Here is a 13,061-nt window from a genome sequence, read left to right as displayed (position 1 = left end):
CTTGGAAAGCTAACAAGTGTCACTTATGGTAAAAGAACTCACCATCAGCCTTGCAGGTCTCATTGATTCTGGTGAAGTACTTGTGGCAGCTGCACTTGTGGGATCCCTTAGTGTTGTTGCAGATGTGGGAACACACTCCAAACTGCTTACACTCGTTCTTATCTGTGAAACACCCAAAGACAACACCCATTACACGTAGTTTTAAAATCCTCAGGAGCAGATTTTAGCCACAACATAAAACCTGCAAAATTGGGCAAGGGCAAAGAAATTTCTACCTTCACATCTGTTCCGTCCATTAGATTGGAAGCCGGGTTTGCAGGAGCAGAAAGAGTCGGTGCCATTCACCACACAATGAGCTTCATCTCCGTCTCCACACACTGTCCTGTTACTGCGGCAGTCATTCAGCACCGTGTCTGTGAGCACAGAAACGGGTAGCATGCGTTCACATTGATGACCCCACAGAATGTCATTAAGGAAACTATACAGTGACACAACGCACCTTTCTTATTGCAGTGGATTTCATCAGAACCGTAGTCCTCGCAGTCGTTGTAGTAGTTGCAGCGGAGGACAGTGCTGATGCAACGGCCGTTAGAGCACTGGAACTCATCCTTTTGACATATTGGTGGTGAAGGAGGCACTGTGGGAGAAGTATAGGGTTCGCAGAGAGGTCATTACACTGACATGCAAATATCAGCCCAGTCCATGATTTAGAGTCCCTCCCTATTCTGATAAAATATGTTCTTGAATTGTTGATTTGAGTTAGTTAGTTAGTAAAACTCACGGCAGTTGACTTCATCACTGTTGTCCCCACAGTTGTTGACGCCATCACAGCGTTTTGACAATGGTAGACACACGCGATCATTATGACAGCGAAACTGCCTCATGGGTGGACACTGGAATTTAACTATGGGACAGAAGGAGATAAACATTATGGAAGAGAGAAGACCGTATTTAATTAAAGTGTCCGACGGTGTTCAGGAACACTGGCTACATGTGAAACGCAGTGACCCTCACCGCACTCTTCTGGATTCTCATCTGAGTTGTCGCCACAGTCATCCTCGCCATCACACTTCCAGCCCAGGGGTTTACAAAGAGTGTTGTTGCACTGGAACTCATCCAGGGGGCAGTGTCTACCCACTGAAACACGATGGTGAGAGAAGCAGAAAGAGGAATGAATGCATCCACATCTTCAGCATTATATGTTTGTCTAAGCATCCGGGAGAACATTTGTGTCTGTTTCTTACTACCACTGTCGCATTTCTCCTCATCACTGCCATCCACACAGTCAGCATCAGCATCACAGCGCCAGCGGATGGGGATGCAATGGCCATTTTTGCACTGGAACTGATCACTGTCACACTTCACATCACAGCCATTCTGGACCAAAGCAAATATTTTTTTTTTTCGTTAGTGGCCCTGGTATGTCAAATTTCAAAGCAGAATGTTAATGTGGAAGGAAATGGTTGAGATATACCTCATCTGAACCATCAGCGCAGTCGTGGTCTCCATCACACTTCCAGCGCCCGGCGATACAACGGCCATTTGTACAGGCAAACTCACTCTCTGAACACTGACGAGGCACTGAGGACAGAGAGCAGACAGCTTAGGAGGGCGAGAGAAGATAATTGAGCAGGAACAGAGAGCAGAGGCAAGGAGCAAGGAGAGGCTTAAGGGAAGAGAAGAGAAAGGTGGGAATAGAGCAGACTGCAAAAATAACACGGGGTGCTTTGTTGAGAGCCAGACGCACATGAATAAAAAATAAGGTTGATCATTCATATCACAATATTGATTCATGGGGCACTGAGGTGGGGATGGTACAACATTCTGTACTATATGTAGTAGAAGAGCTAGTGGGATTGAAAAGGGAAGGAAAAGGCTCACAGAACAAAAAAGAAACAAGCTGGGGGTACACAGGGGACTGGGTAGCTGAGGTTGTGGATGGTTAGGCTGAAACTGTGAAAACACCTACCTCTGGCTCACATCAACAGGCCAGTGTGAAATGCAAAATAGACATGAGATGATGTGAGATGTGCAAATGGCCACACAACTAATTAACGTGAAAAGAAATCAAAGTCTCAACCATGCATGTGGTTGAGTAAATATAACAGACAAACACACAGTGAAAGGTGATACATTGCTTACCACTAGAACCTGTAGAATCTCAACAGTCTGCTTACAGTAGAGCTCATATCATGTTATAAATCACTGTTTTCATACAGACAATGAGCTGTGGATGTGGCTGTAGAAAAAGCAGAGGGAACCTACCACACTTGTCTTCATCTGAGTTGTCCCCACAGTCATTGTCGTAGTCACACTGCCAGCGTCCAGGCACGCAGCGGTTGTTCTTACAGCGGAACTGGTACGGCTCACATGTTCGTTCGTCTGAGCACCAAACAGACGCAGTGAGTACAAGCATGGCCCCACTGCCAAGGTCCCGCCCTTTTTTGTCCATCTACCACTTCGTCCTTACCACACTCTTCCTTGGGTTCATCTGAAGCGTCTCCGCAGTCATCTTCTCCATCACACTTCCAGCGTGCTGGGATGCAGCGCCCTGAGTCCTTGCAGCGGAACTCATCCACACCACAAGTCATTTGAGCTGCAATAGAGAGGATTTAATGGATTAGACACTTCGGCACTGGGCATGGGATTATTCACTCACTGTTTCTGTAAGAGAATTACAGAGATAACAAATAGATAATAGTGTTATTACTAATATTGAAAAGTTTAAATTAATGAACAGCTGAATAATGACGCAGGAAGTGACCAACAACACTCTCCTGCAGTCAGTTCTGTTGTGGCTGTATAATTTTAGGTCTCCTTTTTAAACTAAACACTAAACACCACTGTAATATTCTCCATATATGTATTTTTTTAAATCTATATAACCGACGTCAGGTCCTATTATAGAAGCATGTTCATGCTGTAGAGGAGACGTATTTCTTGAGAAATATTTGCACTGTAATAATGAGTTGTGTCTTACTGCAGTTGGCAGGCTCATCAGATCCATCCACACAGTCATTGTCCCTGTCACACACCCACACCCGTGGGATGCAGCGCTTGGTGATGGCACACTGGAACTGGTTGGGGGCACATGTCACTTCCGCTACACAGGACACAGACAGATGCAACAGACTTGCTACCTAATCCCAACTTTCACATGTTAAAATTATTACAATGCTAAAGTCCTGCTAGGGTCCCCATGCAACATTCATAACAACATAGCATGGTGATTTTTGCTATTCTCACAGCCGTGCAGTTAAAGGTGCTAAAATGTAAATTTTGACCTTGGGATGGCACGACAGCATAGTTCATGTAATCTCCCTCTGTGGAGCATGAATGTGCTCAGCAAATGTCATGGCAATTACATTATGCAACATCATTTGGCCTAAGGGCGTCACTAAAGGAAAGGTCAAAATGGACAGAGATCCTCTGGGGAGTGTGAAAGTGTTTAGCAATGTCCTATCTGCTCATTAAATTTTGAAATACAGTATGTGCAAGTGGACACTGTGGCTTAAGGGAAGCAAAGATTGAAGGTCAAGAGGTCACTAAAAACAGTAGGGTTCATCTGGTGGGTTCAAAATTTAGTCATGCTTCAAGTTGTAGACATATCTTGCTCTGGACCAAAGTCTTGTTCAGATAAATGAACAGACATATTGTAAGCGCTACCACTAGCAGGGCAAAAATTGACAAATAACCATTTGGGCCCATGGGAACTAGAAAGGCAATTAGACTCACGACAGTCCTTCTCATCCTCTCCCTCTCCACAGTTGTCCTGTCCATTGCAACGGAAGATGCCAGGGATGCATCGACTTGGGTGGGTACATTTAAACTGACTTGGCAGGCACACATGGATGTCTGGAAAAACAGTGGGTAACAGAAGATACAGGTTACTATAGGTACACCTAAGAAAAATATTTAAATGTTTAAAAGTATGTGTAGGTGTGTGTTTACCGCAGTTGGCCTCATCCGAGTTGTCTTGACAGTCATTGTCTCCATCACAGATGTAGGCCGGGTTGGTGCAGATGCCTGTACCACATTGGAACTGACCTGGTCTGCACTTAAACTCAGCTACAGAGACAAAACACAGCACATTACTAACCAGAACAAACAAAGCAATATACTGCAACAATGACACGTTATTAAGTCAGGCTAAAATCATCACTCACGGCAATCTGCAGGTTCATCTGAGCGGTCTCCACAGTCATCTTCAGTGTCACACTTCCACCAAAATGGAATGCACTTGTCATTTTTGCAGACGAACTGAAGGGAGAGAAGAGAAATTAGTTAATTTTTTAAAATTTAATAATGTTTCAATACAGGCAAATATCTAAAACAACAGGCTCACGTAGGCTCACCTGACTTGCAGTGCAGTTGGACAAGCACTGCCTGCCATCAGCTGCTAGATAGAAGTTAGTGGGGCAGGCACACTTGTAGCCTCCTCCAGGTGAGAGCAGACACAGGTTACTGCAGCCTCCATTGTTGATTTGGCACGGGTGGTCGGCCACTGAAGAACAAGGAAATATATACGAGTAGAATTAAGGGTAGATCAAACAGGGACCAGGACATGGAGGATTGAGGGTGACGGGTGACTTGGTATTACCTTCAGGTTGTCGGTACGGGTGGTAAATGTGGACGTCCATCGGTCTGTGTAAGGTGCTGATCAGCACGGTCTTGTTGAGTCCCAGTGTTTTATGAGCTCTGTTGATGGACTTTGTTTCCCAGTCCGTCCAGTAGATGTACTCCTCAAACAGAGTCATAGCAAAGATGTGGGGGATATCCTGAACCAGAACTACAAGGGGCACAGGCACAAAGACAAAGAAGTCAGTAACAACAAGTGGAAAGGTGCACAAACACAGTCCTATTGGGTTTTTATTACAATTACTTGTGTGTCTGTTGGTTCCATCCAGGCTGGCAAATGCAATGTAGTCCTCTCGAGCATCAGCCCAGTAAATGCGGTCATTGACAAAGTCCAGCGTCAGGCCATTGGGCCAGGTGATCTTATCCTCCACAATGACACTCCTGTTGGTGCCATCCATCCCGACCCTACCTATGTGTGGACTGTCACCCCAGTCTGACCAGTATAAGTACCTGTCAGGGAGGTGATGTATTAGTTAGGTTTATCCATAACAAATCTTGCGGTTGTTTACTAAAACAATGAGTTTCAAATACACAAAATCACAAAAAGTACAATCTAATATACAGTAACTGACAAACAAAACAATTAGGCAGTTTAACTTAAGAGTACATGAATTGATGTATATAAAATGCACCCATTGGCCATCCAAACAGAATAAAACAAACTTTCTCTTCTCAAAAAAATCTTTGCTTCCACTTTTTGACCCAGATCTTCAAAGTTACGGAAAGTCACTCTTACCCATAACGTACGTCCACAGCCACAGCACGTGGCTCCCTCAGGCCGCTGTTGACCAGAACTGTTCGGTACGCTCCATTCAGCTTTGACACCTCGATAGTGTCCCGTCCCTTATCGCACCAGTACAGGTTTCCTCCTACCCAGTCGACTGCCAGACCATCTGGGTTGCTGAGTGATGTGCGATGAAGGACCTAACAAATGAGCAAGCAGTGTATACTTTCTGAAACTGTGCCTTACAATGAGGAAATTAATTATTTTTCCTGGGTCTTCACTACACTTCCATGCATACAAATGAAGATTAATTCATCATTTTAAATGCCAGTTTTATGTTAAGACTAAGAAGGTATTATCAGCACATTTCCCTGTCTGCTATCCTTAGACAAGACGCCGCCGCCGCACTGACCTGAACATCGCTGCCGTTTATGTGCATGCGTCGGATCATGCTGCCTTGGGTGGTCACATCTGTCCAATAAATCATCTGCTGGCGATAGTCGAAGTCCAGAGCCACAGCATTGTTCAAGCCCTGTCAAAGCACAAGGAGCTGCATTAGTCTGGGCCAGCCATAAATCCCTGCAGGATAGTTGTACAGGATGTTTAAGAACTTCAAAAGGACATACTGTATCTGCAGGGCTCACCTGTTTGAGCAGTGTGTAGTTGGAGCCATCTAAATTCAGCTTCCTCAGATAGTAACGGTTGGCAAAGATCAGGAAAGGTTCCTCATCTGCAGGGAGGGATACGTCATATGTGAGTGGATTTACTGTAAACACTTCCTGAATGTTATTAATCCTTTCATGTTCCTTACCTGAGGTGGATTTGCATATGGTAGGGTTTTCAGGGCTAAGCTGGAAACCCTCCACACACAAACAGTGGAAGCTGCCGTGTGTGTTGATGCAGCGCTGCGTGCAGGGATAGGTGGTTGTGCACTCATCTATGTCGACACACGTCTTCCCATCGTCTTTCAGACGGAAGCCGGGGTGGCATCTGCACTGTGAGGAGGCAAAGCACAGAGCAGGTAAAGCAACAATGCATGCTGCTTATTTTTACACACCTATTACTAGAGATCGCAGGTCTGAATTCCATGGCGTTCGCTTACCTTGAAGCCTATTTTAAGGTCTTCACAGAGCTGGGAGCAGCCACTCAGTTTGCTGTTCAGGCACTCGTTGATAAAGCAGTTCAGCTCATCTGAGCCATCGCCGCAGTCGTCCTTATGGTCACAGAGCAGTGTCTCATTGACACAGTTTCCATTGTTGCAGGCATAAGCCGTGTCGTTGCATTTCTTCTCTGTTCCATGAAAGGAAATGAGAAACAAATGAAGAGAAAATGTCAACCAGTGCAGCTGATATTATTTCAGACCCCCTGGAATTAATTTCAGTCACAACTGTTGAGAGTGCTTTCCAGTTGCCAAAATATAATACGTTGGGGTCATATTCACTTTTACGTGCATTAACATAGGCACTTTAATTGGATGTGCCTTCTCCATCTCCTGTTGATGCTGTATGTGCTATAATGTTGTTTGGCTATGCACAAAGGCTACAGAGATGTGGCTAAATCTGGCATATTTAAATTACACTAACGTCAATTAATGCACTGAATTAATTAGATCAATAAATAAAAGAAAATGCAAGTAAAAAGTAAAGTGTTTCTGGAGTGGCTGTGTGGATCCAACCTTGCCCAGTGCAGTGTGGGTTCTTGGGGGCTTCATCTGAGTGGTCATGGCAGTCAAAGTCTCCATCACACTCCCACGAACTCTGGATGAGGCAGCGTCCGTTGGCACAGCGGAACTCATTGGCTCCACATGTCGGATATTCTGCAGCAAGAAAAACAAGAAAAAACAGCGCAATGGTGAAATCGAGCGAGGAGGAAAGAGCTTTTTAAAATCGCCCCATCAGGGATAAGAGGTCATGGTTCCACTCACCACACTCCTGGGACTCGTCTGAGCCGTCACTGCAGTCGTTGTCATGGTCACACACAAAGTGCTTGGGGATACACTGTCGGTTCTGGCACATGAACTCATTGCTGCTGCACGTGTTGTTGAATACTGATACATAAAAAATATTTAGTGAGTGAATGACATAAATAACTTTTTAACGTTTTATGTTTTTCTTTATCTGCGTGGGTTATTAAAATGTTTTATACCCGCAGCCTGCACTCACCACAGCCAGCTTTGACGCTCTCGTCAGCCCCGTCAGGACAGTCTTTGTCTCCGTCACACTTCCAACCCTGAGGGATACACATATGTGATCCAGGACACTGGAACGCCTCAGGACTGCAGGTTTTGGTCTCTGTAATGGAAAGAGGTTATTGAAGATTATTGTGATGCCTTTCTTTGCCCTGAATAGAATAGAACTCTGAAAACATATCAGATAGTTATTATTATATTTCTTTAATGTTTCAGAAGCAGAATAGGAAAGTTACTGTCAATAAGTGTGATTATTTAAAGCTATTAAAAGTCTTTGCAAACATGCCAATATTTCAGTCCATACTGCATGTGAGTATTGTGCAGTACTCACTAACAGAATTATCTTGCAAAAGAGATGACATGCATACATACTAAAGCTCGAGCTAAAATACAATACACAATATTATCATTAGCTACTGTATTACTGGCTAACATGCTGCTAACTAGTCCAATGTCCTTTGCCAGTTGCTAGGCGGCCAGCTTCTCATGGCTTGGGTATGTATGGAATAGCTACTAGTCTTTTATTAACAATCTGGTATTTTCTTTTAGAGTTGTGTCTTATAACTGTCTATCACCATAATGAGTATTGCATTTTATCCATGACTGCTGTTTATTATGGCTCTGCATGGCTGTGTTTTGTTGCTTCATGCTGCTTGCAAGGCTTTATGTGCCGAAATGGTGTTTGTTGCGGTCTTCTGTTGCTCTGCATGGCTTGTGATCTGTCTTGAAGAATTACTTGTTTCGTTGCTGTTGCTGTCTCTATGGCGTCTTGCTGTCATTGTTCTGTACATTTTATTACTTACAGGTTAAAATCATCTCACCAAAGGACTGCAGTTGAAAATTAGCCAACTGATTAATGTCTGCTGTCCTTATAAATGAGGAGATTCCTCCATGTTTGAGAATGTAATGTATATTTACACATATTTTTACACAGATTCTAATGCTGTCAAAATATTTTTGGTGTCACAAATGTTAGCACGAATGGTTCTTGTATTCACTAAAAGGTTTGTTCCCAACAACTCACTGCACTTGCTGTCTTCATCACTGCTGTCACCGCAGTCGTCGGCCCCGTCACACACCCAGCGGTTGGGAATGCAGCGGTGGTTCCCACACTCAAACTGAGAGGCCGAGCAGAATTTGTCTAGAGGTCCAGAAAGAATGTATAAAGTGAAAAAACGAGCGCCAAAACAAAGTAATGGTCTGTTGCACTTCAGCTACTTTAGGTTCTAGTATGTAAACTTACCGCAGTGAGCCTCGTCTGCACCGTTCTCACAGTCATTCTCCTTATCACATGTCCAGCTCATGGGGATACAACGTCCGCTAGGACAGGCAAAGAAGGGTGTAGGACACTTTGTTTTCCCACTCCCTGGAGTGACACAAAAGTGGCAAGTTAGAGAAGAAAACATTACGGAGTTAAGCCAGCATGGAGAGAAAAATACAAATTTAATTTATGTTACAGACTTTAAGGAGAACTTCCTCCAAAACCACAATTTAATGGATGAAAACATTCTTTGTTTTTGTTCCATTTGGAATAATCCAAATTAAACTTTTTGCTCTAATCCATCTATGAAACTATAATTTAACTTTTTCCTTGGATACTGCATCTATTCAAACTGTGAGAAAATATGTGTATTTCAGAGAATGATAAAAATACCTGGGCAATTTCTTTCATCAGAGAAGTCTCCACAGTCATTAGCTCCATCACACTGCCACGAAGGGGCAAAGCAGAGTGTGGTGAACTCGCACTTCTGAAATGTCACTCCCTTCACTCCCAGATGGAAGTAACTGGAACAGTCCGTGGCAGCTTAACAAAGAGAGCAGGACTACATTATACCGTTGCCTGGGAGAAAGTGTTGGCGTTTTTCATTTAAATGTAGTTATTCTAACTGAACCTGATCATTTGAACTTACTGCAGTTTGTCTCATCACTGGCATCCTCGCAGTCCACTTTCTGGTTACACTTGCTGGAGTTAGAGATGCAGCCTCCGTCTCTGCACTGGAACTGATCAGCTGAGCAGAGTGTGGCTGGCAAACACGAGATGGTGTTTAATTAGAACATCATTTTAAAATATATAACTGCGTGTTTAATCAGAGGACTCGACTCACTGTTACAGAAGACTTCATCGGAATTGTCTCCACAGTTATCCTGCCCATTGCACCAAAAGCTATGCCCCACACAGCGACCATTCACACACCGTCTGTAGCCCTTCTTACACACACGGTTGGCTGAGAACCAGACAGGAAATGATCAAATTACAAATGTCAACAGCAAAAATATGGCTGGAAGTGTTTTTGAGAGAGAAAAAAGGCTCAACTCACCACAATAGGACTGTTTCTCATCAGACTTGTCCTTGCAGTGGGCCATGCCATCACAAGTCAGGGTGTAGTTAACACAGTCTCCATTTCCACACTCAAACTCATCAATGTTGTTACATGTAGTGTTGAGGGCTGTGAGACAAAGACAGAAAAATGCACTTAGGAACTGTCTTCCCCCTACATCTTGTTTTCTTTATTTTATCTGGCATCTCAGCAAAGGTTTTTAAGCCAATCTTTTGTTTTTATGATTCCCTGTCATGTATTACCTATGCATGTGTTGTCCTCCAAAAGCTTCCTGTCACCACGGCAACTGCAGTTGACCCTTCCCTCAGAGGTCAGCAAACACAGGTCCTGACACCCTCCATTGTTAACACGGCACAGAGAAAATTCACCTGCGCAGAGATAAAGAAAGTTAGGGAAGGTTAGCCACACATATTAACACACACACACACACACACACACACACACACACACAAGTGACTGACACACAGGCAAACCCCCCCCCCCACACACACACACACACACACACACTGGTGCATCTATATCAGCAGACAGACAGATACGCTTGCATGAATGTGGCGATGGCTCTGCCTCCGCTGAATGCATAATTCAATGTGACTCAACCTAAATGGGATTTGCAGCTATTACCACAGGCTCTCGGCTTGTAGGGTCACTGTGGGTATTGGAGCGCGAGAGAGTTTACTGAATGAGGCAACTTGAGGGAGAAGATGGCAGACGATATGGTAGAGGGAAAAATTGCTGCAAGGATTTTAAAATACACAGACAATGGGAGATGTAGGACGAAAAGAGTTGGAGAAAGAGGTGGAGATGTATAGACTGAAGTGAAGAACAGCAATTCAGCTTGTGTAAGTGTGTCGGTGGTAATATAGAGCTCATCTTGGGTGTTTAAGTACAAGACTTGCTTCCAAAAAGCCTATATTTTCAGTTAATTAGTTTGATTTGTAACGGCATTACTACACTGATGATTTCACAAAGGAATGGTTATCTGTGCAGTATTGAAATGTCAAGATATTACCTCGCAAATTATTGCTCAACTTACTATAAATGTAAAAAAAAAATGTTTTTGATATATTTTACTAGATATGTGCTGTATGGATGGTTTAGCTGCATATTAGTGCAATATGAGATTACATTAACTGCCTGGGATTTATATACATTACACACTTACATCTATACATTTATACATATGATTTTATTATTGTTGTTATAAATAGAATTATTATTATTATTATGATGGACCTTTATTTTTACACCAATGTGATGACTAATTTACAAAATCACAATATACAGTCACACACGATAAAAACTGCACTGTGATAAAGACTAAAGGAACACTTACTGTTACAACGTTACTATAAAGAACAATAATGACACACACACATTCACTCACAGCTATTGGTGTCGTTGGCCACAGCAACGATTCCCATTGGCTGCTGAGGTATGTCAGCACGCAGCACCTTCATGTCTCCTCCAGTGTATTTGTCAGCCCGAAGCACTGCCCTCCTCACCCAGTCAGTCCAGAAGATGTAGTCCCCATACACAGCGAGGCCAAACGGATGCACCGGCTCATTCTTCAGTACCACCTGCAGGGGGAAGCACAATGACAGTCTCGATTTCATACATTCAGGGATTTCAAGCCTTGCAACATCTTTTTATTAGGAAACCCCACATTACAATCATACTGCAGTACACATATTTTCATTATGCAGCATGTAAACCATGTGAGGGTGTATGTCACTCACGTAGCGCCGGGTGCCGTCATACTCGCAGCGTTCTATCTTGTCTAGCGTGGCGTCAGAGAAATAAAGTTTTTCAGCACGGTGGTCTATGGCCAGGCCATTAGGGGTTCGGATGTCATTGCCAATGATCACAAGGACATTGGCACCAGACAGTGTGGCACGCATGATACTGGGAGACTGCTCATTCCAGTTGGTCCAAAACATGAGGCTGTAGGAGAGAATACAAATATATAAATTTTTTAACATCATTTAGTTTTGAAAGCAAAGAGGTGTGATATAAATTTAAATTATTATCTCTAACCTCTGACACTCATCAAGTACAAAGGCTCTGGGGTGGTCATCTCCCGACATGGTGACCACGGTGTGCCTGTCAACGGCGCCCCAGTGGCTCTGATCCACAGTGTGGCGGGTGATGGTTGAGGTAGTGTAGCTGGTCCAGTACAGCATATCCCAACCCCTGTGGTAGGCCAAGCCCTCCACAGAGCCAACATCTGAAAAAGAATGAAAGAATAGAGAGAAGAGGGGGAAAAGAAAGATGGAGATAAATACAGAGAACAGTGGAAAAGAACAAAGAGACATTAAACCACAAAGAGGAGTGTAGACAGAAGAGAAAAGGGGGGGGGGGCACGTCAATCCCATTGCTATGTTAAAAGGCCAAGTGTGGACTGTCTGGCAGCAGCACAGTGCTGGCAGGCTGCTGTGTGGCAGCACAGAGTCAGGGCTAAGGACATGACAGCTTGGTATTAATGACCAAGAACACAGTGTGATTCGAGGCTTTTATCCAACAAATAGCTCACTAAAAAGGTCACAATAACAGTTGCCGGCAAGCGTATAACTTTCCATTGCACTACCTCATCAACAGATGAGAAATAAAGAGTCATTTTTTCTGCTCCGCAGCCTTTCAAAAGAGGAAGAGGTTGTGAGCTCCTCGCCTGCACAGAGGCCAGAGGACAGACAAGAGTCAGCCAAAATGGAGGAACACAAAGTTCTGTGGCGGCAGATAGAGAACAGATGCTCTGTTGGTGAGAAACAATTCATACAAACCCATATATGATGTACTTCAGGAAGAGTAAATTTGAAAACAACCATGCGTCAGATCTCTCCAATGCCAAATAATTGGTAATAGCTGCCTCCTTGTTACTGTTACTGCAATGGAACAGTGAGGCTCTAATGATCACAGCGGCCTTTTCCAGGGCTGGATATGATCTCACTGTATCACAGCTCGGGCCAGAGGATCAGTGAGGTTCGCCACCAGGTGGGATACTTAACACTATACCTCAACATCTCCAGTGCAACGCCGTGGACATGAATCAACGTTTGTCTGGCTCATTCTAGGAGCATGTGAATGAAGCAAAGCAACTGGAGAGGAGAGCAAAGGCATGAAGCGCAAAAAAACAACTCCCCTTCGCTTCTCGTACTCATAAATCAATGCCCTA

The 13,061-nt window shown here is 43.8% G+C and overlaps 1 protein-coding gene across 3 annotated transcripts in view; it reads right to left on the bottom strand.

The window, feature by feature from the left end:
- LOC127371502 (low-density lipoprotein receptor-related protein 1) overlaps positions 1-13,061 on the bottom strand; it is an 89,477-nt gene that overhangs the window by 6,418 nt on the left and 69,998 nt on the right. For 2 of the 3 annotated variants that reach the window (XM_051414333.1, XM_051414335.1), the window contains exons 42-75: positions 11,927-12,116; positions 11,629-11,833; positions 11,277-11,469; positions 10,132-10,257; positions 9,869-9,997; positions 9,656-9,775; positions 9,461-9,574; positions 9,205-9,354; positions 8,794-8,916; positions 8,575-8,691; positions 7,525-7,653; positions 7,287-7,409; positions 7,038-7,178; positions 6,465-6,652; positions 6,174-6,357; positions 6,007-6,092; positions 5,775-5,894; positions 5,375-5,562; positions 4,883-5,088; positions 4,601-4,789; positions 4,356-4,504; positions 4,167-4,260; positions 3,952-4,068; positions 3,736-3,855; positions 2,981-3,103; positions 2,471-2,596; positions 2,266-2,382; positions 1,475-1,581; positions 1,245-1,377; positions 1,015-1,137; positions 782-904; positions 500-637; positions 276-413; positions 43-162 (exon numbers count right to left, since the gene is read on the bottom strand). In XM_051414333.1, coding sequence (XP_051270293.1) covers positions 43-162; positions 276-413; positions 500-637; positions 782-904; positions 1,015-1,137; positions 1,245-1,377; positions 1,475-1,581; positions 2,266-2,382; positions 2,471-2,596; positions 2,981-3,103; positions 3,736-3,855; positions 3,952-4,068; positions 4,167-4,260; positions 4,356-4,504; positions 4,601-4,789; positions 4,883-5,088; positions 5,375-5,562; positions 5,775-5,894; positions 6,007-6,092; positions 6,174-6,357; positions 6,465-6,652; positions 7,038-7,178; positions 7,287-7,409; positions 7,525-7,653; positions 8,575-8,691; positions 8,794-8,916; positions 9,205-9,354; positions 9,461-9,574; positions 9,656-9,775; positions 9,869-9,997; positions 10,132-10,257; positions 11,277-11,469; positions 11,629-11,833; positions 11,927-12,116 — 4,749 coding nt within the window. The remainder of the gene's footprint in view (positions 1-42; positions 163-275; positions 414-499; positions 638-781; positions 905-1,014; positions 1,138-1,244; positions 1,378-1,474; positions 1,582-2,265; positions 2,383-2,470; positions 2,597-2,980; positions 3,104-3,735; positions 3,856-3,951; positions 4,069-4,166; positions 4,261-4,355; positions 4,505-4,600; positions 4,790-4,882; positions 5,089-5,374; positions 5,563-5,774; positions 5,895-6,006; positions 6,093-6,173; positions 6,358-6,464; positions 6,653-7,037; positions 7,179-7,286; positions 7,410-7,524; positions 7,654-8,574; positions 8,692-8,793; positions 8,917-9,204; positions 9,355-9,460; positions 9,575-9,655; positions 9,776-9,868; positions 9,998-10,131; positions 10,258-11,276; positions 11,470-11,628; positions 11,834-11,926; positions 12,117-13,061) is intronic. The other variant, XM_051414334.1, reaches the window with a different exon arrangement.

Source organism: Dicentrarchus labrax, unplaced genomic scaffold, assembly GCF_905237075.1.
Source record: "Dicentrarchus labrax unplaced genomic scaffold, dlabrax2021, whole genome shotgun sequence".
In the NCBI taxonomy this organism is placed as follows: domain Eukaryota; kingdom Metazoa; phylum Chordata; class Actinopteri; family Moronidae; genus Dicentrarchus; species Dicentrarchus labrax.
This window is presented reverse-complemented; position numbering and strand designations above follow the sequence as displayed.